The 25,632-nt window shown below is 56.3% G+C and overlaps 9 protein-coding genes across 9 annotated transcripts; 5 read left to right on the plus strand and 4 right to left on the minus strand.

Annotated features, from left to right (window-relative positions):
- Positions 1-1,702: 1,702 nt before the first annotated feature.
- Positions 1,703-3,766, plus strand: CGCS363_v005412 (uncharacterized protein; the record flags this gene model as incomplete). Its single annotated transcript, XM_036637261.1, has 1 exon — positions 1,703-3,766. One exon carries the CDS (start codon positions 1,703-1,705, stop codon positions 3,764-3,766), a length of 2,064 nt encoding a protein of 687 aa, XP_036497289.1.
- A 128-nt stretch (positions 3,767-3,894) lies between these two features.
- Positions 3,895-4,855, minus strand: ustYa-5 (Oxidase ustYa; the record flags this gene model as incomplete). Its single annotated transcript, XM_036637262.1, has 4 exons — positions 3,895-3,968; positions 4,022-4,214; positions 4,274-4,392; positions 4,450-4,855. The coding sequence occupies 4 exons, from the start codon at positions 4,853-4,855 to the stop codon at positions 3,895-3,897; spliced, it is 792 nt and encodes a 263-aa protein (XP_036497290.1).
- Positions 4,856-7,406: 2,551 nt separating this feature from the next.
- CGCS363_v005414 (uncharacterized protein) lies at positions 7,407-8,470 on the minus strand (the record flags this gene model as incomplete). The annotated part of the gene is made up of 2 exons (XM_036637263.1): positions 7,407-7,958; positions 8,027-8,470. 2 exons carry the CDS (start codon positions 8,468-8,470, stop codon positions 7,407-7,409), a joined length of 996 nt encoding a protein of 331 aa, XP_036497287.1.
- Positions 8,471-11,031: 2,561 nt separating this feature from the next.
- PDR16 (Phosphatidylinositol transfer protein PDR16) lies at positions 11,032-12,118 on the plus strand (the record flags this gene model as incomplete). Its single annotated transcript, XM_036637264.1, has 2 exons — positions 11,032-11,737; positions 11,790-12,118. 2 exons carry the CDS (start codon positions 11,032-11,034, stop codon positions 12,116-12,118), a joined length of 1,035 nt encoding a protein of 344 aa, XP_036497288.1.
- A 518-nt stretch (positions 12,119-12,636) lies between these two features.
- On the plus strand, positions 12,637-13,374 carry trs31 (Transport protein particle subunit trs31; the record flags this gene model as incomplete). Its single annotated transcript, XM_036637265.1, has 2 exons — positions 12,637-12,842; positions 12,930-13,374. The coding sequence occupies 2 exons, from the start codon at positions 12,637-12,639 to the stop codon at positions 13,372-13,374; spliced, it is 651 nt and encodes a 216-aa protein (XP_036497285.1).
- A 367-nt stretch (positions 13,375-13,741) lies between these two features.
- Positions 13,742-15,869, minus strand: apc13 (Anaphase-promoting complex subunit 13; the record flags this gene model as incomplete). Its single annotated transcript, XM_036637266.1, has 2 exons — positions 13,742-14,193; positions 15,044-15,869. The coding sequence occupies 2 exons, from the start codon at positions 15,867-15,869 to the stop codon at positions 13,742-13,744; spliced, it is 1,278 nt and encodes a 425-aa protein (XP_036497286.1).
- Positions 15,870-18,599: 2,730 nt separating this feature from the next.
- CGCS363_v005418 (uncharacterized protein) lies at positions 18,600-19,777 on the plus strand (the record flags this gene model as incomplete). Its single annotated transcript, XM_036637267.1, has 2 exons — positions 18,600-19,469; positions 19,550-19,777. 2 exons carry the CDS (start codon positions 18,600-18,602, stop codon positions 19,775-19,777), a joined length of 1,098 nt encoding a protein of 365 aa, XP_036497283.1.
- Positions 19,778-21,628: 1,851 nt separating this feature from the next.
- CGCS363_v005419 (uncharacterized protein) lies at positions 21,629-22,150 on the minus strand (the record flags this gene model as incomplete). Its single annotated transcript, XM_036637268.1, has 1 exon — positions 21,629-22,150. One exon carries the CDS (start codon positions 22,148-22,150, stop codon positions 21,629-21,631), a length of 522 nt encoding a protein of 173 aa, XP_036497284.1.
- Positions 22,151-24,505: 2,355 nt separating this feature from the next.
- On the plus strand, positions 24,506-24,948 carry CGCS363_v005420 (uncharacterized protein; the record flags this gene model as incomplete). The annotated part of the gene is made up of 2 exons (XM_036637269.1): positions 24,506-24,698; positions 24,764-24,948. 2 exons carry the CDS (start codon positions 24,506-24,508, stop codon positions 24,946-24,948), a joined length of 378 nt encoding a protein of 125 aa, XP_036497543.1.
- Positions 24,949-25,632: the final 684 nt, after the last annotated feature.

Raw genomic sequence — 25,632 nt, forward strand, 5'->3', positions numbered from 1 at the left:
TGGATAGCAAGGGGCAGGCTTCACGCAGAACGACGTCGGGCGTCAACTGCAGCCGTCCATGTGCCCTCGGGGGCGGTTCAGATTGCAGTGAAGGGTCGCCCAACAGTTTTCTGAGGGCGCTGAACCAACGAAAAAAATCTCACTGAGTCGCCTTAAGGACTTGCCATATTGCTTTCAACGTTGAGTTCCTTTACAAACCTTTGATCATGCAACCAAAACGGAATATAAAGGAGAATTCAGTATCCTGTGGCTGCTGGAAGACGTCGCAGTCTTGCTACCAGGTTGGATTCAGAGGGGAAACTGGGCGTCTCCTTGTCTGTTGCAGGTCGCTTAGATGAAATGAAACTGCCCTCCTCATTTAATAGGATGAAAAGAAAAGCATGCGCTTTGGGTGAGTATCGCGGTCGAAAACCAGACTGGCTCGCTGCCAGGCGGTTGTGGCCCGTTTGGAATGTTCGTCATTGAGAAGATGTCCTTCAGGGGGGTTTTTAACTGCAGTGAACTCGCTATTTGTTCCGTAAAATAATTTGTTCCGCTTGAGAACTTGGCACCGGGCTGCAGCTCCGTCATTGTCAAATCTACTATATACACTGAGGGCGCAATAGCCAGTAAGGTAGGGATTATGTTGCACATCTGATGTAATGAATTAGAGGACGTATTGATTCGTGCACCATGCTATTTGATTTGATATGCGGGACATTGTAGTATTTGAGTCCAAGTTCAATAAGTGAACCCTACTTCAAGCCTACTATGTATGTCATAGGATGTCAATAAGTTCGTGCAAATACTAGTCTCTTTCTGAGCCATCCATGCTATGTAACTAGGAAACTAGGAACATATTCCATAGACGAAAGACCACTAGCCAACACCAAAAGTCTCAAAAACACAAAAAGAACCAGGGACGAAGTACCCGTCCGCTAGAAGCTGTTGAGTTGCCTCGTGGGCGAATCGAACGCCCGATCTCCTCATTACTAGTGAGGCGCTTTACCACTGAGCCAACAAGGCCTTGATTGATGACTAACCACGATGACGAGAAGCTCATTACGTTGCGGTGGAGATGTTGTGGAGTTGAGAGTCTGGGGTTTAGGTGTTGGGTGGGGTTGGGTTGGCGACGATGATCGTGTAAGTCGACTGGTTGTGACTTCACAACGTCACGTTTGAATCTCCGAAAAGATTTTTGGCTGGGAGGAGCGGGAACCGAAACTTTGTTCAGCTGAGACAAAGAGTGCCGACAAGGTTTGAGCAGCGTTAGTGTTGTTGTTATACAACTCCTTTGATCAACTTTCTGCATTGTGAAATCGGGTCTTCAACCTGGTTCTAGAATGGAGCTTTGAAACCATGCCCTTGTGTGAACAGAGGATGTTGGCAGTAGCGTGGGAAGTACCTGTCTGATAGCTTCACTGTTGTTCAATGAACTGTATCGCATCACATAAGTATCCGAAGCACTTGATAATGCTCGTCGCTGCTCCTAGTTTTGCTTGAGTCGTCATATCTGATTTCAATCACTTCAACTCAAAATTCCCTCCGCCATTCTGATATCTCCACGTCGAATAATATCGTCAACCGGCCCCTTGTCTCAAAACCCTTACCACGCCTTCGGGTCCTGCTCACAGCAGAAGCTGGACGACTCATCTCCTTCTGCGGCGACTCTCTCCCAGTTCGTCCCCGAGACGATTTTCTCTTCAAAACCTGCACAATCGCCATGACAACCCCTTCCCCCGACGACCTCCTCTCCCAGCTCCTCGCCCAGCCCTCCATAGCCTCAGCCCGCACACTCTCCAAAACATCCCCACCCCTATCCCAAGCCTTCAAGGACAACCTGCTAACCATCCTCAAGCACCACATCGCCCCCTCCGCCTGGCCCATCGCCCTCTCCTGCGTCGACCGCCGCCTCCTCTCGAAAAAGCACCGCGCCGCCTTCGACGCCGACTTCGCAGCCGACGCCGTCGCCGACCCCCGCAACGCAGCCCACTGGGACCTCCACGACCTCTGTGCTCTCGTGGGAATCATAGATGGCCTGCTCTTCCACATCGGCGACGTCGGCCATGGGGAGAACCCCGGGGTGTACTATGACAGCATCGCCGACTGGGAGGACGGCTGGCGCGACGGGCGCTCGTTCCGGTGGAGGGGGCAGCCTGAGAGGCATCCCCTGGGTGAGAGGAGGGGTTTGGAGAGGGACCAGGGCGGGGAGGATCCCGAGAACTTTAGGTGGGCGTTCCAGCGGCTTGCGGGGCTGAGAGAGGGACCGCTGCTGTTTGAAGGTGTCGATGTGGATGTCGACGAGGACGGGGAGGCGCTCGACACCCGCCCGCGGCTCCAGCGCGCCTTCTTCCGGCTTGAGTTTCTGCGCAGGGCGTACTACGCCCGTCCGCTCTTCCCACGAGGGGCACGGTGGCAGACGCGCGAGGCGACGTTTGTGAACGGCGCGCCGACGGGAGTCGCCGGCGAGACGTACGCGACGCGGCTGGCGCGGGCGGAGGTGGTGTTCCGCGGGTGGACGAAGAGCGACTTCGCCGAGGTGATTTGCGCGTTCAAGGCGACGCTGAATCACTACGCCGTCGAGGTGGACGCGATGCTGCGCGACTTCGGGGACGCGCTGGAGAGGGAGCACATACCCTGTGCGGACGTGTACTGGACGACGAAGGTGAACAATGCGTGGAAGAAGGGGATCGAGGAGGACGCGGCGGCGGTGGGGTTGCAGTATGAGCGCAATGTCTTCTGGGACGACGAGGAGCGGGAGAAGGTGCTGTTTGGGGAGGAGGTGGACGACGAGTTTTACGAGATGAGGCAGCGGTTGTGGGATGAGCGGTTGATGCAGGAGGACCATGAGAGGAGGATGCTGCTGCCGTTGTCGCACGCCGAGTTTGATGATATGGGGTGCACGATTTTCAGGTCGTCGGTCGTGCAGAGGGCGTGGTATCCCTACGGCGTGCGTTATGAAGACAAGCCTATTCTTCCGGAGGCGGCGCCGGATGAGGAGATGGCGCGGTATTTTCATGTGCTGTGCAGCCTCCCGCTCAAGTTTCTGGATCAGTTTATAAAGATGGACCGGGAGGAGAAGCGGCGGTTTCTGAAGACGATGTACCATGCCATCTCGCGGATGAAGGCGTCGCACACGCCGCTATTCTTCTCGGGGGAGGTGCGCGCGTGGTCGAGCAAGCCGGCGGACGCATCGGACGCGCGGCACTGGGACTACACGAGGGAGCCGCGGCTGTTCCCCGAGCTGGCGGTGCGCTGCGTCACGCTGTCGTGCTTGTTCAAGACGTACGAGATGTCCTGCGACCCCTGGTACCACGGGTGGCGGCTCTGGCAGGATACAAACCTGCAGAACCAGAACAGCTGGAAGTGGGACAAGTGGGCGCTGACGCCGTTCGCGTGGAAGCGGTTCCGGGAGCAGGAGCTGCGGTACGATTTCTTCGACATCAATCCGGTCCTGCGCACGAAAGGCGAGAGCTGGGCGGTTTTGTGGCGGTCGCCGAGGCGGTATCTGCGGCTGATCTGGACGGGGCCGGAGGCGGATAGGCCGCGGTGGGAGGGGTATTTGCATCCCGGTCGGCTTGATCCGAACGAGTGCTACTGCCATGTCGGGGAAGGATGTGCGATGTGTACGCCGTTGCCGTTGCCCAAGGATCTGCAGCTCGAGTGGGAGTTATTCACGCCTGAAGAGATGGAGGCGGAGCTGGAGTTTGAGAGAAAGCTGCGTGAGCCTGCCGAGATGTATGATGAGCTTCTCAAGAAGTATGCAACGGAAGACTGGAATGCTTGAAAGGTAAGTCTGGTAGGTTTTATTTGTATGGTATGTCTGTGAAATTAGATGCTTGAATATGCCCTCAAAGGTTGAAAATAATTGGCCCAATATGTCTCTTTTTTGATATGAAAATGCCTAGTGCTGGCTTAAAAGATTTCTCTATCGTCGTACGCCCTGACGCTCTCCAGGTAAGTCTTGACCGCATTATAATCCTTGCACACTGTGAGGGCATCGTCAGTATTGGAAGGTCTCGATGGCGTAACGCAGACTTACCGTGCTTCGAGTCCCAACCGTCGGAGCCACCGTTGTGGTCGGGGAAGGTGGTCTCGAGACCCTCCAGCGCCATGTCGGCGCTGCACATGATGGTTTCTCTGAGGTACGAGAAGCAGTGGATCATGTGCCAGTGGTGGTCGTCGGGGATCTCGTGGCCGGACTTGAGACCGGAGTAGGTCTGGACGACGGCGAACTAGATGGTTGTTAGCCTGGCTTTGATGCAATCATGAGTCCAGGTGAGTGAGATCTTACCAGGCAGTGAAGCTGGTGGGTAATGGAGGTGGTGAAGACGGTCTTCTCGGGCCAGACGATGGGGGTGGGCAGGTCGTGGTACTTGTGCGTGTCGTTGACCCATTGGAAACCCATGCCAACTGTTCCCTTTGTTAGTGTTCTCCTCTCATCCCCTTTTGAGGAAGTTTCCAACTTACTCGGCATAAGCTCGTTCCAGTTGTTGAGCACCTCGTCGGTAAAGAACTTTGACGTGTCGTTGGGCGCGTACTTGCCCTCGTAGTCCATCTCGAACTTCTTGATCTGCTGGGGAAAGTGGCCGCTGACGCCCGTCAGGTCGCCGCCAAAGTCCCAGGGGTTGACGGGGGGCTTGTCCATCCTCTCACGGACGAGCAGGCCGAGGATGACGAGAAGCAGTATCGTGTCGACGAACCACCGCGACGAGTTGAGCATGCTGAGACAGCGGTTCCTCCTCTTCTGCGGCCTCGCGAAGTCGCGGGTGTACTTGTCGTCGCCGCCGCCGATGAGCGACTCCTCGACCTCGGTGCTGCTGCGGTCGTCGTCCTCGAGGTGGAGGTTGGCGTACTTTGCCTCTGACATGTCCATCTTTGCTGCTGCTTGGGGCTTGGTAAGGCGGATCTACCGCTTTGGAGAAATGAATGTAGATACTTATGATGTTATTAAAAAAAAAGAGGGTCACGATGCCAGACTTGACCGAACAATGAGTGAGGACCAACGAGCAAATGCGCCAGCGCCAAGGAGAGAAAGAGAAGGAAGAGGCGAAGAGAGAGAAAGGTACGGCGAAGGGGAAACACCGCCTGGCTCTGTGGTGCTTTTGTTCAGTCGGCCGTGGCCATGGTGGCGTCCCATCTCGCCAGTCCTTTTCGTTACCACATCGTCCCCGTCCCGTCTCGAACGAGAGTCTGAGGCTGAAGTTTCAGGACAGGGGATGTCGCTGTTGGAGTCTGGGGGAGGATGGAGGTGGGAGGCTCTGCAGTGGCTGGAACTGTGTGGTAAGGAATATTTAGCGACCTGGGGAGGTCACATCAGGACGTTTCACCCACCCCGAAAGCGCCAAGCGGCCCCCGCAAGCCACCGCCAGCGACGTTGCAGCTCCTGGTCGAGTGTTTCCAGTCGCGTTTTCAATCCGTCCGAAGGTGGCCGCTTCGGGACCTCTGAGGCGCCCTATTCGTCGATCCCCTCGTCTCTACTTGCCGCCCTTCCGCCCTACCGCTCCTCTTTCAGACCAAAGACCAAAAAGTGACACACGCATGCTGGGATGAAATGTTCCGATTTTGCCGTGCTGCGATTCGTTGCGCATGGTTTTTAATTAATTACCTTACCAATGGCAGTGTCCTCGGGGGATAAAATAGATTGTAAGCTTGCTTTTGCTCCCCCCACGCGCAGCGGCAACTTTGGGTACACCCACAAATTAATCTCGAATAAGCTCCTTAGCTGCCCCCATCCCGCCCTTTCACCTCGATCGTGCATGAACCCATCTTATCTTTATGAAGACGTCTAGCGAGCTGAAGAGGGCGAGGCTTGACTCTAAATTCATTTAAGCATTCTCGGCCGGATGCATGGTGACGACAAGTTGTGGAATTGTCGAAAAAAGGGCCGTCGTGCGAGGAGAAAAGGGATTGGTGTGACGTCGTTTCATTGTCTCGAAAAAGTCAATGGGATGATGCGCGACCCCCCATCGATCTTGGTCAGTGCCAAGGCGCACATCATCTCAAGATGCGCAAGTTGAAGCGACGGGTTGTGGCTGACAGCTTTGATGGCTCAAACCCCCGGTCGGTCTGGAGAAATGCATTATCCAATAGACAAGGCTGGTCTAGAGGCAGTGGACAGTATCGATTGATGCTGTGGTCGACATCAAGCATGGCGACACATGGCAAGTGATGTCGAAAACTAATTCTGAGTCCATTGACTCTCTCAATTCAAGTTCATGACCCTTGAATTTAATCAGGATCGGTGGCAGTTCTCGAAAGCCTTCTCTGTGCAAATCATACGGAACCACTGCTGCCTGGTGGAAGTAGAGAAAGAAACGGCTGTTGTTTTCTTGGGTCGATTCAATCTTAGGATGCGAGCCCTTTGCCGTCCTGTTCCTTGATGCAGCGTCTCTTCTCCCCTTCCCGGAAAAGGCCGGCTGTCAGCAGCACGACATTCGCGGCATTGCATAACCATTATCTGATCATCTCCTTGCGTGGCATTCTCAGACTGATACGACTAATCTCAGCGAAAACACCACTTGAACCATATCCGGGCGAAGGCCAACAAGCTCACTGCGTTTCTCAACTCCATCAGTGACCCATGATCCTTCACCTTCGACATCCTCATCCTGGCGGCAGTCGTGAGTGTCAGACATCAACAGAAACTGTGGAAGTCTTCAACCTGCCGGATTTGGAAGAGTTGATTCTCGTTATTCGGGAACTTGGGTCCCATCTTCTAAGCCAGTCCGACGCCTTGCAATCACCAATAGCCTGCCTGCTTCGTTAATAGAACCCCCCCAATGCCGCTTACACGTGAATACACACCTCTCGTGAGGTACGGCACGAGTCCATACCATGTAAACCTCATATTGCCCGCAAGAGGCCTCAAAGCACGTGAGTCCAGGTTTGAAAGTTGGGAGTGACACGATGGGCCAAAGATACCGCCTCAACCGGCCGAGGTCATCTCCTTCGAACGGCTTGGTGCCAGGTCTTGTGGCGGTAGGTCACAAGCGGGCATGACATCTGCGTAAATGTCAGCCACATTCACAGGCGATAGCCCTCTCCTACTTGATCAGATTTCGAATGTCACATATTAGGTATTTGGGCGGTGTCTCCTGAAAAACAAGCGAGAAGACAAGCTTGCCTCGGTTGTGTAAGTCACCACAGCCTTCCAAGTTAATTCTCACAAATTCAAGAGACCTTTGTGGAGAGAAATAGCAAGACCATCAGGCCTGCATTCATGTATTACGTTCCATGGGAGCAGCTGCAGCGCGCAGTCCCAGCTCCCTATATGTGTAGGTATGAATATATACGGGGTCATATCCATCATGAGCTCATAAAAGGTCCGGGCCACTCCGTCTTTCGACTCTCAGGTCGGCCCAACACAAAACTCCGAAAAAGAACAGGCAGAAAAAAAAAACATTAAACATTGCAGTGAGGGGGTATCAAGTGGTCTTAACCGGGTTGTATCCTCTAAACATATCGCACGGGAGGTAGTTGTTCTCGATGAACGGCGTCGCGACCTGGAAGCCGGCCACATCCCCAAACGCCGCGTCGGCGGGGAAGGGCCCCAGGCTGGAGCGGACGGAGCCGCGCACGGGGACGGGCGCGAAGGCGCCCTGGGACAGGGAGGTGTTGAAGAGTCGGATCTGTTGATCGCAGGCGGTGCCGTTGGCGAAGATGGGCTGGTTGATGATGCTGTCGAACATGGACAGCGTGTACGGGATCTGGTCGGCGGCGCGGCGCATGGTGAGGGAGATGCGCTTGTCCCCGACGGCGGAGGAGCCGTTGAAGTAGGTGCTGCCGGTGCAAGTCGAGAGGGCGCTGTAGGCGTTGCAGTCCGGGGCGAAGGTCGCGGCGTGGACGGTGGTGCCGTAGGCCTGGGAGCCGGTGACGGCGGCGGGGTTGGTTTCCGAGATGAGCTGCTCCGGGGCCCAGCGGAAGTTGGACGTGCCGTCGCCGAGGAGGTCCAGGAAGGGGAACTCGTATCCAGCTTTCTGTGCGCCAAAGTGTGTCAGTGAGTGGCTTTACAGAAGAATGTCTCGGGGGCCAGGCAAGGTCTTACACTGAAGTCAGGAATGCCAAAGTCCTGGAAGCGGATGTCGTGGTCGTGTCCGGCCTGGACGACGACAGGGTACATGCCGGCGGGGAAGTCTGGCATCACGGCGCGGAGGTTGTTTTCCAAGATGGCGAAGGGGACCATCTGGCGCGCGGCGGCCATGGGGATCGGGAAGATGGCCATGGTGACGTTGAGCACGCCGGTAGCGTTGTTCGGGTGCTGGGCCCAGAGGGGGTTCGGCTGGTCGACGTTTGTGCAGGTCGGCGGCGTTACCTGGGCGGCGGTGGTCTGCATGTGGACGCCGAGGACGACGAGCAGGGCCGCGACGGAGGCCTGGACGAGGTAGGTAGAGAACGGCATGTTGAACCACGAAGACAGGCTCTCGGGGGCGTGGAGAGAGACTTTCTTGAGATCTGGGCATGGCCAGAGGGAGGGGAGGAGGGTGACCATAGTTGCTTTAAGAAGCTCTCAGTCTCTGAGTCTCTCTCTCGGTGCGACTTGGAGCTGACGGGCGAAGGAGGTATGATTGGGGCGGTGAAACATCCGGATGCAAAAAGAGGTTGAATCCTGGCGGTCGATCCGGGAAATATACTCTGCGGCGAGGTTACGGTACCGGTTCTTTTCAAGACCGGGAGCCGCGTCGATCAGTGATGGACATTCAAATTCCCGAAGGGGCTACAACGGCTGAAAAGGACTCGTTCGTCGGCGGGGAGGGACATGTGAGGAAGGGGGCGGGTTGATGTGACGACGATCCGTCCATGAGCCGACAAGAGGTAGACAGGGCTCTCCCGAGATGTCTTTCTTAAGAACGGATGCGACTACGATGAAGGGTGGAACGGAAAGGGCGGTTGCCAGTCACAGGAGGAGTGGTCTCTGGGATCCAAAGTTTCTGGCATTGTGGGACGACGGCGCGTGCCCGCACGGATGGGATGAGTTCATGGTTTGTGTGTAGGATGCATATTTGGGCGGGAGGGTGATTGGGCTAGACGACGCTTGTTGTTGCTTGGTGTATCCGTTGTCGTCGTGTACATAGCAGGTGGAAGTCGTTATGGTGGTGGTGTGTCTGATGTGGTGTGGAAGCTTGGAGGGATGGCCCATGGTTCGGAAACGAAGAACCGAGTTCAGGCTTTCCACCGTTCGGGAAGGGAGGGACGGACGGTAGTGGGGACACCTCTGCTGCTGGAGGCAAGGCAAGGCAGGCGGTTGACACTACGTGACAAGGGCCGCATGCGCTGGTGTTCGGGAGGGAGAGAAGCCAGACGCTCGGCTGCAGCCACAGGCTCGGATGGTTGGCGTTCCGGGCAGTTGGGAAGGGCCAGCGTGATCAATCGCCCAGCCACGGACACGGAAGCCCGAGGGACCGGCCGACCCAATGGTACGTCTGTTTCTTGCGGCTTCCACCTTTTCATCGAGATGGATTATTCTTGACTTGAAACCACGCGAGGGCAAGCCGGCCAGCGGGGAGGCGGACGATCGTTGGGCTTTTGGTTGCGGGTTGCGGAAGCGGCAGAGAACGCCTGCTGGACCCAAGCAAGTGGTCGGTGGCTTGTGCTTGTTGATGTTTTTGGTGGTGATGTCTTACTGCGTGGCATGTACAGCGAGGATGTAGTGTATGCCGTGTCGTTATGGCCATCATATCGGACATGGGTGGTGATATGGTAGTGGTGGATGTGCCATCATGGTGGTGGTGGTGATGGTGGGTAGGTTCGTCTCTGCATGTGCCGTACGTAGTGACAGACGGTGCTGGCCTTGGATGTCCTTGGTTTGGGTGCTGTTGACATTGACAGGCTGCGAGAAGATGGCAGCTGCAATGACTCAATGAGAGACAGGAAGGGCACTCGTCCGTCGTCGGAAGGCCTGCGGGTGACGGGCTGTCTTGAAGGTTGATGAAGATCCGAGGTTTCAAGTCGCGACCACTCCGCAAAACTCGCCGCCGGCGTCATTGGCTGGATCTTTGGTCAAGTACGTACCGAATCACCACTCTATCTTCAGTTCAGGAAGGAAGGACTCTATCTCATTCAGCAGACTCCTTCCAGCAGCAACATTGTAACCGGTGCCCTCTTTATCCGGTCTAGCGCGGGGTTTGCCGAGAAGCTGCAGCTGCAGCAGGCGACAACAGGGTCCTGCACCTCCCAGAAATCAGATTTCAACGGTTTTTTGGTCCCTGAGCTGGTGCTTGGCGGCCGCATCTGCAGAGCACAGCAGAGGCTGCACCTTAGAGAACACAAGTCCATCCATCTGCACCATTGGAAGGATCATCTTAGTCAGAGCACACGAGGTTGCAGTGTTTCTTCCCCAGATGCACCCAATCCATCATGCATCAATAATTCCCTCTGAGATACCCAAGTCCCGTTTTCCAGTGACGATCCTCAGCACGTCAAGGTCACAGTATCACTCTTTAAAGAGGAACTTTGGGCAACGCAAGGCACGGCAGCGGGACCCTTGGGCTCTTGGTGCGGACACTATCGCCCGGAACTGAGCTTCCCGGCATGGGCTCACCTCATTTCATCTCAACACACCGGAAATCACTACCGAGTCAGCACAAAATCCATCTAGAATTGAATTCTGGCGGTGTGAGAAGCGCCCAAAAAGTATCTCACTCAGTCAGAGTCAACGCCCAACCTCTTTCTCTCTGTTCCTCTTCCTCCCGAGTTCTGAGACCTGCTAAAGACCTCAAGGATTGACAAAGTTCAAAAGTACCTACCCAAGTACACAAGTCCCTTAGTCCCATTCGGTCCGCGCCCCCCTTTCCCATCAACGTAGCGACATTTAGCAACTCACCCACCACACGACACGACACGAACCGCAACGTGCCATTCTGCAAACTCAACACGCCCCCCTCCCCTCCCCGCAGATCCCTTTCACACAGACAAAGTCAGGTCAAAGTCGGGTCAAACACGTCCGATCACACCCTTCCCTTGAGGTACCCCCTTGCGGCACAGAGCAACTACCGCCCCCAACCCGCAACAACCGCAACACCCCCCGAGCACTCATCCCCCCTTTCGCCGCAAATGGCCGCCGTCGCCGATCAACCACCCCCGGCCTACCCCGGCACCGAGGAGAAATCCTCCGCGCCCGTCGCCGGCCCGCGCAAGACGCCCCTCGCCGCCCCCGTCCCGGCCTCCTCCACCGCGGCCCTCACGCCCCTGACCCCCGACCAGCAGTCCAAGTACGACGCCCTCCTCGCCCAGGCCCGCGCCTGGTCCGAGGTCAAGTGCCCGACCGCCGCCCACGCCGACAAGTCCGGGCCCCTCACCGACTCGGAGCGCCAGTGGCTCACCCGCGAGTGCCTCCTCCGCTACCTGCGCGCGACCAAGTGGGTGACCAAGGACGCCGAGAAGCGCCTGCTCGAGACGCTCGCCTGGCGCCGCGAGTACGGCGTCGAGGCGCTGACCCCGGAGCACATCTCGCCCGAGAACGAGACGGGCAAGCAGATCATCCTCGGCTTCGACAAGGAGCGCCGGCCCTGCCACTACCTCAACCCGGGCCGCCAGAACACGGACCCCTCGCCGCGCCAGGTCCAGCACCTCGTCTTCATGCTCGAGCGCGTCATCGAGGTCATGCCCGCCGGCCAGGAGAAGCTCGCCCTGCTCATCAACTTCAAGACCTCCAAGAGCCGCGGCAACACCGCCCCCGGCATCGGCCTCGCGCGCGAGGTGCTGCACATCCTGCAGACGCACTACCCCGAGCGTCTCGGCAAGGCCCTCATCATCAACGGTATGTTCAGTCATTTCTTATCTTGTATGGTGTACCTGACGAGAAACAACAGTCCCATGGGTTGTCAATGGCTTCTTCCGCCTCATCACGCCCTTCATTGACCCCATGACGCGCGACAAGCTCAAGTTCAACGAGGACATGAAGCAGTACGTCCCCGAGGAGCAGCTGTGGACCGAATTCAGCGACGGCAAGCTCGAGTTCGAGTACGACCACGACGTCTACTGGCCCGCCCTCAACGCCATGTGCAAGGAGAAGCGCGAAGCCAGGACGGCGCGCTGGGTCTCTGGCGGCAAGCTGATTGGCGAGTCGGAGGACTACCTCGGAGGTGCTGCCGAGAAGGGCGTGGGTGCTGAGGCGGCGGAGACGAAGGCTGCTGCTTGATTTTCTTCAATATTTCAAAAGGACGGACAGAACTTCTTTCAGTCATATATTTGGTAGTATTCAGTATCTATAGACAGGGCGATAAACGCCTGGGGTAATGCGTAGAGGGAAATCAAAAGAACCGTTTCAAAGTTTCTTGAAAGATACAGCCAGCTTGCGCTAACTTGCGAAATGTTATAACCCATGAAATAGCGGTGTCACCGACTAATGTCCGTCTTAATCGTTCGAATGGACTGTCACCATTCAACGTGAGACGTTGAAACCCCAGCTCTTATCTAATCGCCGATAAGGCTGTATCAACCGCCCCAAATTCCCCAGCGCGCCCGACCGCCACGACACAAGCTACCCCAAAAACCCTTGCAGCCTTCCAACGTCACTCCTAGCGCGAGCGCACTGCCGAAGTCCAGATTTCCGGACAGCTCGCATCAAGCAATAAACCTCCACGATACGACACGACACGCCCAATGCCACCTCCATAACAGCAATCGTCCACGAAACAACAACCCAGATAAAACACAATGGCAAACATCCAAACAACAAAGAGCGTACCTGGCAAGGAGACGCCGGGCCTGCGGTACCCCTCCAACGGCAAGACAATCTACCACCGCCCCCTCAACCGCACGAAAACCGCGGAGCTCAGCCAGGCCAGCTTCGCCTACCTCTTCAGCGAGATGGTCTCGTACGCCCAGCGCAACGTCAAGGACATTTCCGAGCTCGAGCAACGGTACGCCCTGCCTCCCCTTCCTGTCTCCTCGTCCCCATCCCCATCGCCTCCTCCATCGCAGCACAGCTAACACCCCCATCCCCCCAGCCTCAACGTCCAAGGCCACTCAATAGGCCTCAAACTCCTCGACCTCCTCCTCTTCCGCGAAGCGCCCCGCACGCAGCTGCGGCCCCTCACAATCATCAACCTGCTGCACTTCATCAAGCAGTCCGCCTGGCAGCACCTCTTCGGCCGCCAGGCCGACCGCCTCGAGAAGAGCGCCGACCCCGCCAAGCCCGACGAGTACATGATCATCGACAACGAGCCCCTCGTCAACGCCTACGTCAGCGTCCCCCGCGAGCTGTCCCAGCTCAACTGCGCCGCCTTCATGGCCGGCATCGTCGAGGGCCTCTGCGACGGCGCCGGCTTCCCCGCGCGCGTGAGCGCGCATAACCTCAAGGACGACAAGGAGATGTGGCTCGGTATGACCGTGTTCCTGGTCAAGTTCCGCCCCGAGGTGTTGGAGAGGGAGGGATATTTGGGCAAGAGCTAGATCGGCCGGGTGGTGCTTGGGGGAGGAAGAGAAGTATGGTTGTTTTGACGGCGTTCATGGGGCATGGGCGGCGTTTGAGGCGATGGGTTTCGCGTTGTTATTTCACTTGTGCAGATGGCCACATCATCACTGGGGTTATTTGAATCGTACGGTCGCGAGTAGCATATTCTCTGCGTTGATGAATAAAACTGTTCAATCTCTAACTCTGCCCGTGGCAGCGTAATCTGCCCTCTTGAAAGCCACTGCACAGGGAGTTCTGCCATCATACCTCCATCCTCTATCCGTGACCCTCAAAAACAATGCCCGGGTATACCATAACGCCATCCCACCACCCGCCCCATCATCTCGCCATCATAGCACTACCCCCTCATCGCGGCATCCGACTACCTCCCGCAGCACCCTTGCCCTTCACGATCGGCGGCCCGCGGTTCATCAAGCCCGACAGCCCGAGATCCTTCCACGCGGCCTCCTTCTGCCGCTGCGTCGCCTTGGTGATGCCAAACGCCGCGTGCTGGTCCGGCACCACGTCGTCCTCGTCCTCCGGGTTGATCGGCTGGTGCTGCGGCGGCACGTACACCTCGTCGTCCGGCAGCCTGTCCTTGCAAAAGTCCTCAAACAGGTCGGCGTCGCGCGCGCGGTGCATGTGCACGTACGTATGGCTTGCGTCCTTGTTCTGGTTGGGAGAGGGCGAACGGGTTAGTCTTTCGGCAAGGGGGTCTGCAGAGTTTGGGGGAAGTTCGACGAACCATTGCAGGTTGATCTTATAGACTGGGCTATTTTTGCGGATTTTCAAAGCACATGTGTGTTTGCTCGCGAGGACTAGGAGTTGGTTAGGTTGAAATTGGTGTTGATGTTGACGCCGGACCTCAGCTCCATATGGACCCACCCTTCGGCAGATCCCGAGCAGGGGTGCCTGCAGCCGCAAGCTCAGCGATCCAGACGTCACCTGCAACAACAGTTCAAGGTTTCTTTTTGGAAGAAGGAGCATCATTCAGACATTTTGGGTCACCATGGTTTCGAGGATTGGAAATGATGATTGCATTAATAATTACGGGTTTCCTAGGTCATGAGCGCATCGTCTCTCCATAATGTCCCTGCTGATACTCGAGCAATCACCCTCGCAACATCCAACCGCCAAATCAAGGCCTGCGTACGCAAGGACATCCCCATTCCTCGCAAACCCAAAAACTCTTGGCGAGACATTTCGACCAGAAGCAGAGCCGAGGTCGATATTCTCCAGGAGAGCACGGTTTTTCAACGTGAAAAGGATTGAGGCTGCCGAAAAGGCCGTTGGTGATCATCTCTTGGGAGGCTTTGGTGGAACTGCCTGTGTCGATCTCAGCCATGCCTCCGGGAGCGCTTCCGTCCTCTATTACGCAAGCGCAAGACCAACGCATGCAATGCCCGCGCCAATCAAATTGTACGCACCACAGTCCCTTATGCGCACAGGAGTGATGCAGCTTCCTTCCTGGTGGGCATTTGTCCACCTAGGATGAAGAGTGGGCTTCCGTTGCAGCGATCTCATCTGTGCGGGTGTTGCTGTCGACAAGGCCTCTATTCTGCTTCACGCAGTGGCAAGACCACTTTACGCACCGCCCTCGCGTATCCCAGCCGAGACACCGCCTTCCCTCTGACGCGCAGGAGTCATGCAGCTTGTGCCCGGGCGCACATTCCTCCACCAAGGATGAAGAGGTGGCTTCCGTTGCGGTGAATTCAACTTCGCGGGTGTCGTTGTTGTCGTTGGAGTCTGCAAAGGACTTCTCCATGACGCCCTCAGGGATGGCTTCGTTGAACGCCTGTGCCAAGTCGATCCCGAAGTTGCTTGCGATCATTTGTTTGATCAATTCCGTGGCCCTGTTGAATGTTTCGGACGGTGGGGCTTGGGTGGAATCGTGTTCGGTAGAAGTCTTTTCAATTTCAAAGAATTTGGCGATGTATTCTTGGATGTCAGAGATGATGCCGAGGAGTCCTTGAGGAAGGTCCAAGAATTGAAGCCAATCCACGGCTGAGAGTAGATCATCGATGAAGTCGATGGGGTTTTCAGATAACTGGTCGATTTCCCAGTTGATTTGATCATGGGTGACGCCGATGTAGTGTGAAGCGGTGGACCTGATGATCGCTTTCTTGTCAGGACTGTTATCAGTGCGGCTGTCGGGTGACTTCAAGTCTCTGATCCCAGAGTCAGCCGTTTCGTTCGCATGGTCACTGTTGTCGATGTCATCTTGGTTGACGGCGACGTTCAAGTCGTCGAGGGTGGTGTAGACGAGGTCGGTGATTTCTTGAGGGAACGAGTCGATGGCCTTGCTGGTGCGACCAGAGACAAACATGATGCCTTCTGAAATCGTGGACTTGATACGCTCTTTCTTCTCGGAAAGGCTCTCAGCGTGGCTGTCTGGTGACCTCAAGTCTCTGCCGTCTGGGGAACTCTGGACGGGACTTGTTACAGCGACGGCTGCAAGCGAGAGCAAGGGCATCCACAGAGCGAGCTTGACCATGGTGGGCGTTGTGTGGGTGATGCTTGAAGAGCCGTGCTGCCGTCTGTGGAGCTTGGAAGCAGACGTTGGGCAAAAGAGGGTTGGAAGATGAGGCCTCGGCTGATGCGGGCCGGCAGACGAAGTTTGGAAGACGAAGCTGCTGTGATAGAAGATTTGTTGAGTGGTTGATGCTGCAAAAAGGTATGATGGTTGGGGATGTGAGAGATGAAGTTGAAGAGATCTGGGCACTGGCGGGGTCGAAGGCGGTTATTTATAATCCATCACCTTGCCGTCGAGGGGGCTCGCGGTTGCCTGTTGCAGACGATCGGCGAGACTTCCTGCGGTAGGAAGCCTGACGCTGCCTTCCATGAGTGGTGTCGAGAGGCTTCCAGGAAGGCATCATGACGTTGGAAGAGGCAGAGAAACCGCCGACAGCAAGGTACGAGGATCACCAGTGGAGAGATGATCGGCCGAGAGACTTGTGATCACGGGGTTGAAGGAAAGAGCCACTCTACGGAAAAGGGGGAGGAGGGCATCGACCAGAGCAACTGCGTTGGCGATACTGGCCATGGCAAGGCAAGAAGCGACTGCCGTGAGGAGTGAAGCGATAGGAACCTGTCAAGGTGGGAAGGCACCCGAGTCTCATGGGGTATATGTCGTTGCATCGTCTCGGTCCCATGGGAAAGTGGAAGTTGGAAACAGTGACCCATCGTGGAAGGTGGACGTATCTCTTAGGAGGGCAGTCATGGGTGAGCCTAAGAAACACTTTCCAAGTGCCTTACCTTCTTGATGCCAAAGGCAGGAGGGTTCTCGGTAACTACCAGAATAGCCATCTGAGAGTCCCTCTAGCCACTGCGCCTAAGGTACTCTGCGTTCTCCTGCATCGCGAGACCTCCTGCTTGGAATCCGCTCCTGGGGCGGTGTCCTTGCTGCGCTCAGCCCTTCCGCCTTCTTCCACACATCCAGCTTGCCTCCTTGACATTGGGCTGGCCCAGTCCAGTCCAGTCCAGCCCAGCCCAGCCCAGTTGATCCGAGAAGGCATTCCAGATGATACCTGCTATGTTGGAAAGGAGAAGAGTCAAATCCCGTTTCGGCAATTTGGACCTGCCATTCATGTTGCACGGCCGTGGTATGTGAACCATGGTCGGGGATCGCCACGGAAATCATGGGCCATGTCGAGAAACGTCAAGCTCCAGTGAGAAAGACAGTGAGACACATGCGCGTGAATTATCGCTATCGAGTTGACATTGCAGAACTCCTCGGTGCAGTGTGATAGTGGCTTCCAGTTCACGGATGCAGCCCAACCCTACTCGCCAAAGTGGCTTACTTGAGGTCCCTCGGCCGCTGTCTCGGACATCACAGAGACTCTTTCAGTTATTTTGAAGACATGCCCATATGCAAGCCCACGGCCTCGCGCGTGCCTTTCAAAAGATCTTGTAGACAATGTTACCCCTAGCGGCGTTTCCCAGTACCCAAGCCAACCCCCCCTCGGGAACAATTCCTGGAAAGCAATGATGGCATCAAGACAAGTCCATCGAATGGAAGACAATATACGTGTAGATGTGCGAAAACATACTATGATTGCAGAATTTTACAAACCAAGATTCTACGTGTCGTGACTGGCGGCAGCAGGGCTCTTCAGCTGCTCCTCAGATACCCATATTGAAGGCACTCTCAAGGTCTAGACTCGATCTCCTCCCGGACCTCCTTCGGAAGGCGCGCGTCTTCCCGCCAGACAAATAGTATCGCCGCAGCACCACCGATGACGACCATGACAGCAACGCTAACGATGGCAACGACGGCACGAGTATGAGTCTCCATGATGATTGTTTGACTCACCTGATATAAAAATGATGATTTGGTTTATTTCGTGGAGGCGCTGGGTTTATCGGGTTTGCCCCTGAATCTGGCGATGTTGGTGATAGTGGATCGTGAGTGGTTTATCGCAGAATACTGAAGTCGAATAACTTGTCGAATACCTGCGTATACCAGATTCTCAAAATCCTTGTTTGTTGTTTTTCGTCTGGTACCAAGTTTGCCTCATTCCTCTCCTCCCAGTCACCCAAACCATCAGCTCATCTAAATACCACCCACAAACAAAGCACCCTCATCCCAAACACCACCCCAGATCCCACACAAACCACCCACAAAGACCCCTACTCAAAATTCTTTCTTCCCCTTCAATATCTTCACAAAGCCAGCCCGCCCGCCTAGTCACAGGCCATCTGTGAAGAACCAGACCGCGCTGGGACCCAGCTCGGTTGTTCACCACCAGCCTCGCTCCCGCACTTTCCCACCCATAACAAAGCTATTGTCCCACCTGCATCTCACCTCTTCTCGAACTTGTGAACAGACTCACAGTTGTTCAGTCCTCGACCCTCGAAGACCTGCTCTAGGCCTTCTGTGAGTAGTGACAAAAAGAAAAGCGCATATATCCATCCGCGCGCAAACGCCAGCGCTCAAAAGGAAGACTTCTCCTTTCCCTCCTCCTATCCCACACGAAAATCAACAATCACAAAATCGGCGACGCAATCTAAGAAGTAAGTGACTTTTTTATCTTATCTCCCAAACTAACGTGGTTTCTCACTTGAGAAAAACAGACGCAGCGCTTTCAGACCAGGATAGTGGTTCACCTGAACAACAGACCGAGGACGCGCGCGCCTCGTTTGCTCACAAAACCAACCCAATCTGGCGATACCCTCACCACACACCACACCAAACCAACCTCACTCGAGGCGAACTCCCATCACAATGTCCGACTTCAGGTACCTCCCCTTCCCGCTTCCCGCTGATGCGACCCTCACACTCACCACCACAATCACCAGAGACCCCTCCACCCCCATTCCAACAACCAGCACACCTCCCTCGATCACAACCGCCTCCCTCCAAGACCCCTCCCGGACCCTCTCCATCACCACAATCACACTCCGCGTCACAGACACCCCGTCCAACTCTAGCAGCATCGTCCTCAGTACCATCGCAGCATCCCCCTCCTCTCTGATTCCCACCCCTACCCCCTCGAGACCAGCCCACAAGCCCGCAGTCCGAGGCGACATCACTCCCACATTTTACATCCTCGCCCTTGTCCCCATCCTAGTGATGATCCTATGCGCCTACGAATCCTACACCCACCGCAAGATCGACGCCAAGCAGAAGAACATCACCACCACCAGGGCCGCCGCCCCTCGCAACCACCCCAATGGCGACATCGAGCTCCAGGATCTCTCCACCGCCCCCGCGGCCCCCCTGCGCCAGTACTGGTGGTTCGAGGACGACACCGTCACAAACCAGGTAAGCACCGACACCGACGACCGCGGCGCGCCCTACAACTCCCTCTGCCACCCGCGCCCCCCTATCCCCCTTCCCTCCCTCTGGACAGCCTCCTGGTGGCCGTACAGCCGCGGCAGCGGCCAAGGCCGTCCCCACGGGACGCTCCCGGGCTGGGGCAGGCGGCACACCTTCTCCGAGTGCGGCTCGTATCCCTCCACCTTCGACCCGTCCCGGCCTCGCCTCGGGCTCAAGTTCGAGCCTCTCACACAAGAGGTCAGGAGACGGGGGCGGAACGGAGGAGGAGGGGAGGTCTACTCGCGCCGCCTGATCGTGGGCCGTGACGCCGACGGCGTGATCCAAATCGTCATCCACCCCCGCCCCCCAGCCAAACCCCAAGACGATTCCCAACTAACTCTTGTCCCTCCTCCCAGGCCACCGACACCGCCCCCGCAGCCGCCGAGACCGACCTCGTGCCCTCCCGGCCTTCCACCCCCGACTGGGCCGCCGGAATCCCCTCGTACTACAACAATGGCCGCTCCCCGACCCTCAACTACTCGTCCTCCGTCTCCTCCTGCAGTTCTACCTCCGTCGCCGACGTGGATATGATCCCGCCTGGCATGAGCGCCAAAGCCGCCGGCAAGCTGCCCGCCAAGCCCTAGAAGGGCAAGGCTAAGGCCAGCAGCAGTGGCAACAGTAACAGAAACGAGGCTACCACAGCCGCGGCCGCCACCGGCACCGGCCAGCCCACCACCACCACCACGGCTGCGACGTCTCGGCGCCCGAGAAACGTCGCCGCCGGCGAGGGCTCATCCTCGTCGACCGACGCATCCCAGTCCGCGGACGCGCCGAAGAACCTCCCGCCCCGGTGCGACACCTGCAAGGCGTGGCCGCTCATCGAGTGGCCCCGTCTCTGCACCTCCTGCGGACGGGTCGTCTAAAGGCCAAGCCCACAGACACAAGAAACCGGCAGAACGAGGGAAGAGGAGCAACAAACCGCCATCCCTACCCCTGTCATGCGTGTGCGAGAAAGAGAGCCGCATCTCGAAATCTCTCCGTCCGTCTTGGCTCGTTCCATCTGCATTTTGTCCAAGGTGGGCAGGAGCACCGACCAGGCGCATCTACCATGCTTACCGCTTTTGTCGCAGATGGGGGAGAAACCCAAACTATACCGCAGATGGAAGAACGATGCGTCCTCGTACTTTGGATGAGCGAGGGAGACAGGGGTGAGAGAGAGAGAGAGAGCATCTGTAGGCTACACTGTACAACTTTGGACGGGGATAAGCAAGATAGCAAAGAGCAAAGAGAATCAAGATCCAGGCAAACACCCCGCGGAAGCCAGCCAGCGTGAGAACCATCGGGTACGAACCGCGGATCCTCTAACACTCGTCGTTATACTTCTCTCCCTTCCCTTTCCGAGATCTTGGATGAAGGAAAGAGATCCCGTAAACTCTGAGACGGGAAGGTAAGGGGAAGGGAAGACTCGAACTCAAAATCTTGTCTTGGAAGGACGGAAAGACGGTTGGGATGCCGTCCGCTGGGTGCGTCCCAGAAGATCAAAGCATGAATGGGCGAGTGCCGAGGTGGAGTGGCCTATCAACTGTCAGCTATTGTTTTGTGGAAAAGGGTCTACCCCAATAAACGTGCGTTGTTTCAAGTCAATCACTTTGGCCAAAACACATCAGAGGAGGGATGACCCTGACGACAAACATCGGGAGTGGTGTGCAGCGTGAGGAAAAGTGTGTGTTAACCAAGAAATGGGAACAGCCCGTCGGCCAGAGCGCTTCTCGACCGCGGGCTGCCCTCTGAAACTCTTTGATTGCTCTTCTCTGATACCCTAATGCAATAGAGCGGCCGTCTAATAGTAGCCGGACAATAAGATCCCATTCCGCAATAATCCCATTTTTCTCACAAACCGCAGTTGTCGCAAACTGCATGCTTCCTTCCCAAAAAACGCTGTTGTAGAAGCGCCCCAATACCCTTGTACAAAAAGTGCTGGTGCTGTTCTCCCCTGCTGAGAATTGAAGTAGGAAAGCCCTTGCTCCTGCTCCTGCGAACGCGGACACGAGGTGGTGTCTCGCGCCCAGTTGCCCCAATAGCCCATCCCATGGTCGCGCGTATCACGGCTACGAGAAGGGTGGGTTGCTCCCTTATTGTAGGATACTGAATCGAAAAGTGCCGCTGCTCGCTCGCTAGTTGGTTGTCCATGCAATTGACTCCGAAAACGCCTGTTCATTATGGTTGGTCCGTTACCGCCCGTTCTTTGGTGACTGGGCTCGACAATAGAAGAATGAAAACAGAAAGCCCCCGATGTGGCCGTCGGGGCCTGGTGAAAGTGTAGAAGTCGTTGTATATAATACAAGCTGAAGGGAAGGCGACTCGAATGTACGGCGTCGGATTTTGACTGGGTATTATCCGAGTATGTTCGGCTTGATCCGTGGGTTGGTTAGATGATGATCCGCACCCCGTGGGCATTCCGTGGGCAAGGTTTGTTGCTGTTGCAAGTGCCTCGCTTATCTGTTGCTGCTGGTATCGCCCCAGATGGGTGCGCCGAGGGGCTTGCTGACACCAAAGCCAACACCGACGCCAACACCGATGACGAGGAGGCCGAGAGCGATCTTGGTGATGATGCGGTTCTTCTTGCTCATTTTCGCCATGCAGGCGCAGGAGCTGCGATCTCTCTGACGCTTGGCAGCCTTCGCCCTAGCCTTCCAGTCCTGCTTCCCCGGCCATATCGTGGGGCAGTCTGCCTTGGTAGTGGTGATGGTCTTCATGGCGTAGGGGTCGGAAGAGGAGGTGGCCGTGATCATGGCCTCGATATCGGTGTCAAAAGGGTTCTCATTGCGGTAGGATCGTGGGGTGGAGAGGTTGCTGTCGCGGTGGAGGTCGAGACTCTTCTCGGGGGTCGTCGTGGGAACGGGCGTCAAGTTGGCAGAAGGGATACCCTCGGTAGTGGTGGTGAAGGCCGCCTTCTCGGGGACGGAGATGCTTGCGACAGTCGGGTCGACCGTCGTCTTTTCGACGGTGGCAGCCATTGCGAATTGCTCGGGGGAGAAGCTGGCGAGCCTGCTAAGAATACGATACTCGGTGGTGCTGTGCTTGTGTAGAGGTGTTCGACAGAAGGATTCAAGCACCCCAAGATGTCTGTCCCGTTGTTGAAGAAAAGGAGACTAGACAATTGCCAAGAAAACGCTGCTGGGCAGACTGGGAGGCGGGTTAGTCAGGGCATGGCGAGGTTAAAGTATGAATCAGCGGCGGAAAGGTTGGGTTGCACAACAGGATAAGGGTGAGGCGTTTTCTTGGGGAGGCAGGTTATGCAAGGCAGGAATTGAGATCAACGCAGACCCAATTAGGAGAGAGGATTGGGTGACGTACAGTAGTAGACACGGCAGGTACTCTGCAACAGCTCGAGGAACACGGAGTGGTTGTTTTCTGGTGGCAGGAGAGGCAGACGGTGCTCAAGCAGCGCAAGTCCAGCGGCGATGGCCTGATATCAACCCACTCGAATGGTCCCAGCCAGAAGGTGAGGAGACGGCGCGGTTGCAGTCGCAGAGGCAGATGACGGCCGGGGGCGAGGAGCCAAGGCGAATTGTCTTTCCAATGACGGGTGTTTCTCTCCAAGTCAAGGCCTACGGAAGGGGCCTTGTGATGTCAACCGGGGGCTGGTTGGCACGCTGGAAGGGAGGATGCGAGACAAGCACCCAAGAGAGAGAATAAAGGGAGGAAGATGTCGAGGGGAGAGAGGTCGATAAGGCGGCTGAGGATGGAGGGAAAGAGGTGTTGAAGAAGGTCGAGGACGAGAGCAAGACCGACGACGAGCACAAGCAGGAAGAGCTGCCTTGTTGAAGGGTGTGCCTGTACGAATAAGGGACTGTGTGCAAGCACGACCCAGATGGCGGTTGATGTGGATGGAGGACTGGGGGGCGTTGAAACCAGACTGCAAGGCCGTTCAGCAGTGCAGGGCAGTTGGGACGGGACGACCTTCAACGAGAACTTGGCGGATTCGAAGAGACGACGCGACGGGAAGAGGGAGGGAACAATAGGAAAGCAAACGTGCACGGAGGGGAGGGTGTCACGATGGTTTTATTGGGGATGTGAATGTGGATGAGGAAGGCATAGCATAGTGAAGTGCATGGTAGGTACATTGGGAGTGAGTGGATTAGTGCCAGTCGCATGGCGGCAGCAGGTACACGAATACAAGCTCCAGTGCGATGGATATGGCTGTTTGGCTGTTGGGGACGCCTGTAAGAGGCAGAGACACTGCGAGTACGGGATAGAGCGACTGACTACTGAAACCTGGGAAGGCAGACAACCAGAAACGGGTGTGAGAGAGAACGAGCGAGAGAGAGTGCGCCGAGCAGAGAGAGAGAGTGAGGGTGAGGGCCGTGGAGTGACAGACATGGGATGGAGAGCAAGAGAGAGAGAGATTGTGGATGCACCATACCCTGTCGGGTACGTACCTGCCTAGGTGGTCCCTCTCTCTGTGGCCCTTGGATCAGTGGATGGACCACGACCCAGACCGGGGACAGCGGTGGCCCCGCTGTTCGCTTGGGGTGGCAGCCGGGGGCTTGCTGGGGGCGTCTCAATGGGAGTGGGAAGATGTGAATGGAGCCAAGATTGCATCTGCAGGGGACTCCTCTCTCTGTCAGTCGCTCGCCCTCTCTCTCTTTTTTTTTTTTTTTTTTTTTTTTTTTTTTTTTTTTTTTTTTTTTTTTTTTTGTCTTTTTTTTCTTCTCCCTCCTCTGTTAGGACTGGCGGCAGCTGGCAATGTCCAAGTCCACGTCCACGTCCTTACGGGCGGTGCACTAGCAATTAGACACCCACGGCCGCCAGCAGATGCACAAAGACATTGGGAGATGCAACGGGAGGCCAAGACCTGGTGGCTCCCCTCTGGACTGATTTCTCTTCTTTTTTTTTCTCGTGGAATTTTCCGGGGCCCTTGTTGTTGAAAAGCTTGGACTCCTCCTCCTGGTGCGGCGACAGCGAATACGTCGAGAATACGCGCACTGATGCTGAGCTGAGCTGAGAGATGCGATGTCTGATGTGATGCGATGCGAGTATCCCGTATCTGTGCAGTCTGCCTGGCCTCGGCTTGAGCTTCTGTACCTGAGAAGTCGCCGTGTCTATTTTATTTTGCTTCCCAGCTAGCCCTGAGGAAGGTTTCGTCGCCTTAGCTAATCTTTGAGCTTTTGGAATACGCCAGTGAACTTTCTTCCTTGCTTCCCTGTCAATAGAGGTCGATTGCCTGACTCCTGAGGCGCTGCTGCCACCGACACACCACCTGCTCTCTGCATCTCCCGTAAATCGGATTCGACAGCGATACGTACCCTCTCGTCTATCCCACCCAAGTGCTGGCTGTTTGCTCCAGTGGATGCGCATCCATTTCCAAAATGGTTCGAGCAATAATGGAGCTTGTCGTCCAGCTGGACTGGGGTTTCGACGCTGGATCTTCGTCCATTGTCCCTGTGCCCTTCTTCGATTGTCACCTCAGACCTGAGAGGCGCGACGACCAGTCCAGACCGCCACTGTCAGTCGCTGCAAGCAGGACCGTCACCACCACCACGGTAGAGCTGATCTACTTTAGTGTCTCTGTGTAGGTAGACAGGCGTGACGGGCCGCAGACTACAGCAGCAGCTAGACCTCGACAGCCGAGGAGGGGGCGGACAAGCACAACGCCAACGTCCACGCGACCAGCAGCAGACCAGATGAAAGAGTGGCCGTGTCTTGGTCCTTAGACTCCACGACTCCTAGCGACGATGATGGACCAAGACGACATCGGCAGACTGCGCCGGCCAGACCCCCGCCATGCGCCCAAAAGGCCAAATCAAGTTAGCCGCAAGTACCTCCCACTGCTTGCTTGCGGGGAAGTGACCTCGCAAGCCAGTCAAATCGGCATCTGCAGGGTATTGTTGGTGCTGCTGGACTGTCACCTGCGGTTCTGGCGACGACGAGGGCAACGACGAGGGGCAACCGGTGAGCCCAAGACTTTCTTCGTCGTCTTCTCACTTCTTCCCCTCCATGTTCATGTTCGTGCGCACAGGTCTGCTGAAGGGCGAATTGAGTTAGGTCTGTGATGACTGGGCCCAAAAGTCAAACCACCCACCCGGTCGACAGGTCGAAAAGTAGGCGGCCACACGGCCTACCTGTCCATCGCGGCAACCAGCTGGAAAGAGGAAAGGGCCACCGCCAGCAGGCCAGCAGGCCATCAGCCACGGGTCTATGCTGGTCAGTCACAGTCCCTTCAGTGGCAGGAGCAGACCGGCAAATGCCATGGTCGCAGTCTCGATCACCACGCACGAGGCAGGCGACGCCAGAGACGGACGAGATGGCGGATGGCGACTTCCTTCAATGCCTGGAAAGAAGACACAGCTGACAGGCACGAGCACGGCACAGGCACAAACACGCAGGTGCAGGTGCTGGTGGTCGCACTTGGGGAAGAAGGTTGCAGTAGCGGTTGCAGTGGATTGGACTGGCAGACAGACTGGTTCGCGCTAGAGGCAGGTACGTACTTTTCTCG

This window comes from Colletotrichum siamense (assembly GCF_013390195.1).
Source record: "Colletotrichum siamense strain Cg363 chromosome Unknown KSG_Cg363_contig03, whole genome shotgun sequence".
NCBI lineage: Eukaryota > Fungi > Ascomycota > Sordariomycetes > Glomerellales > Glomerellaceae > Colletotrichum > Colletotrichum siamense.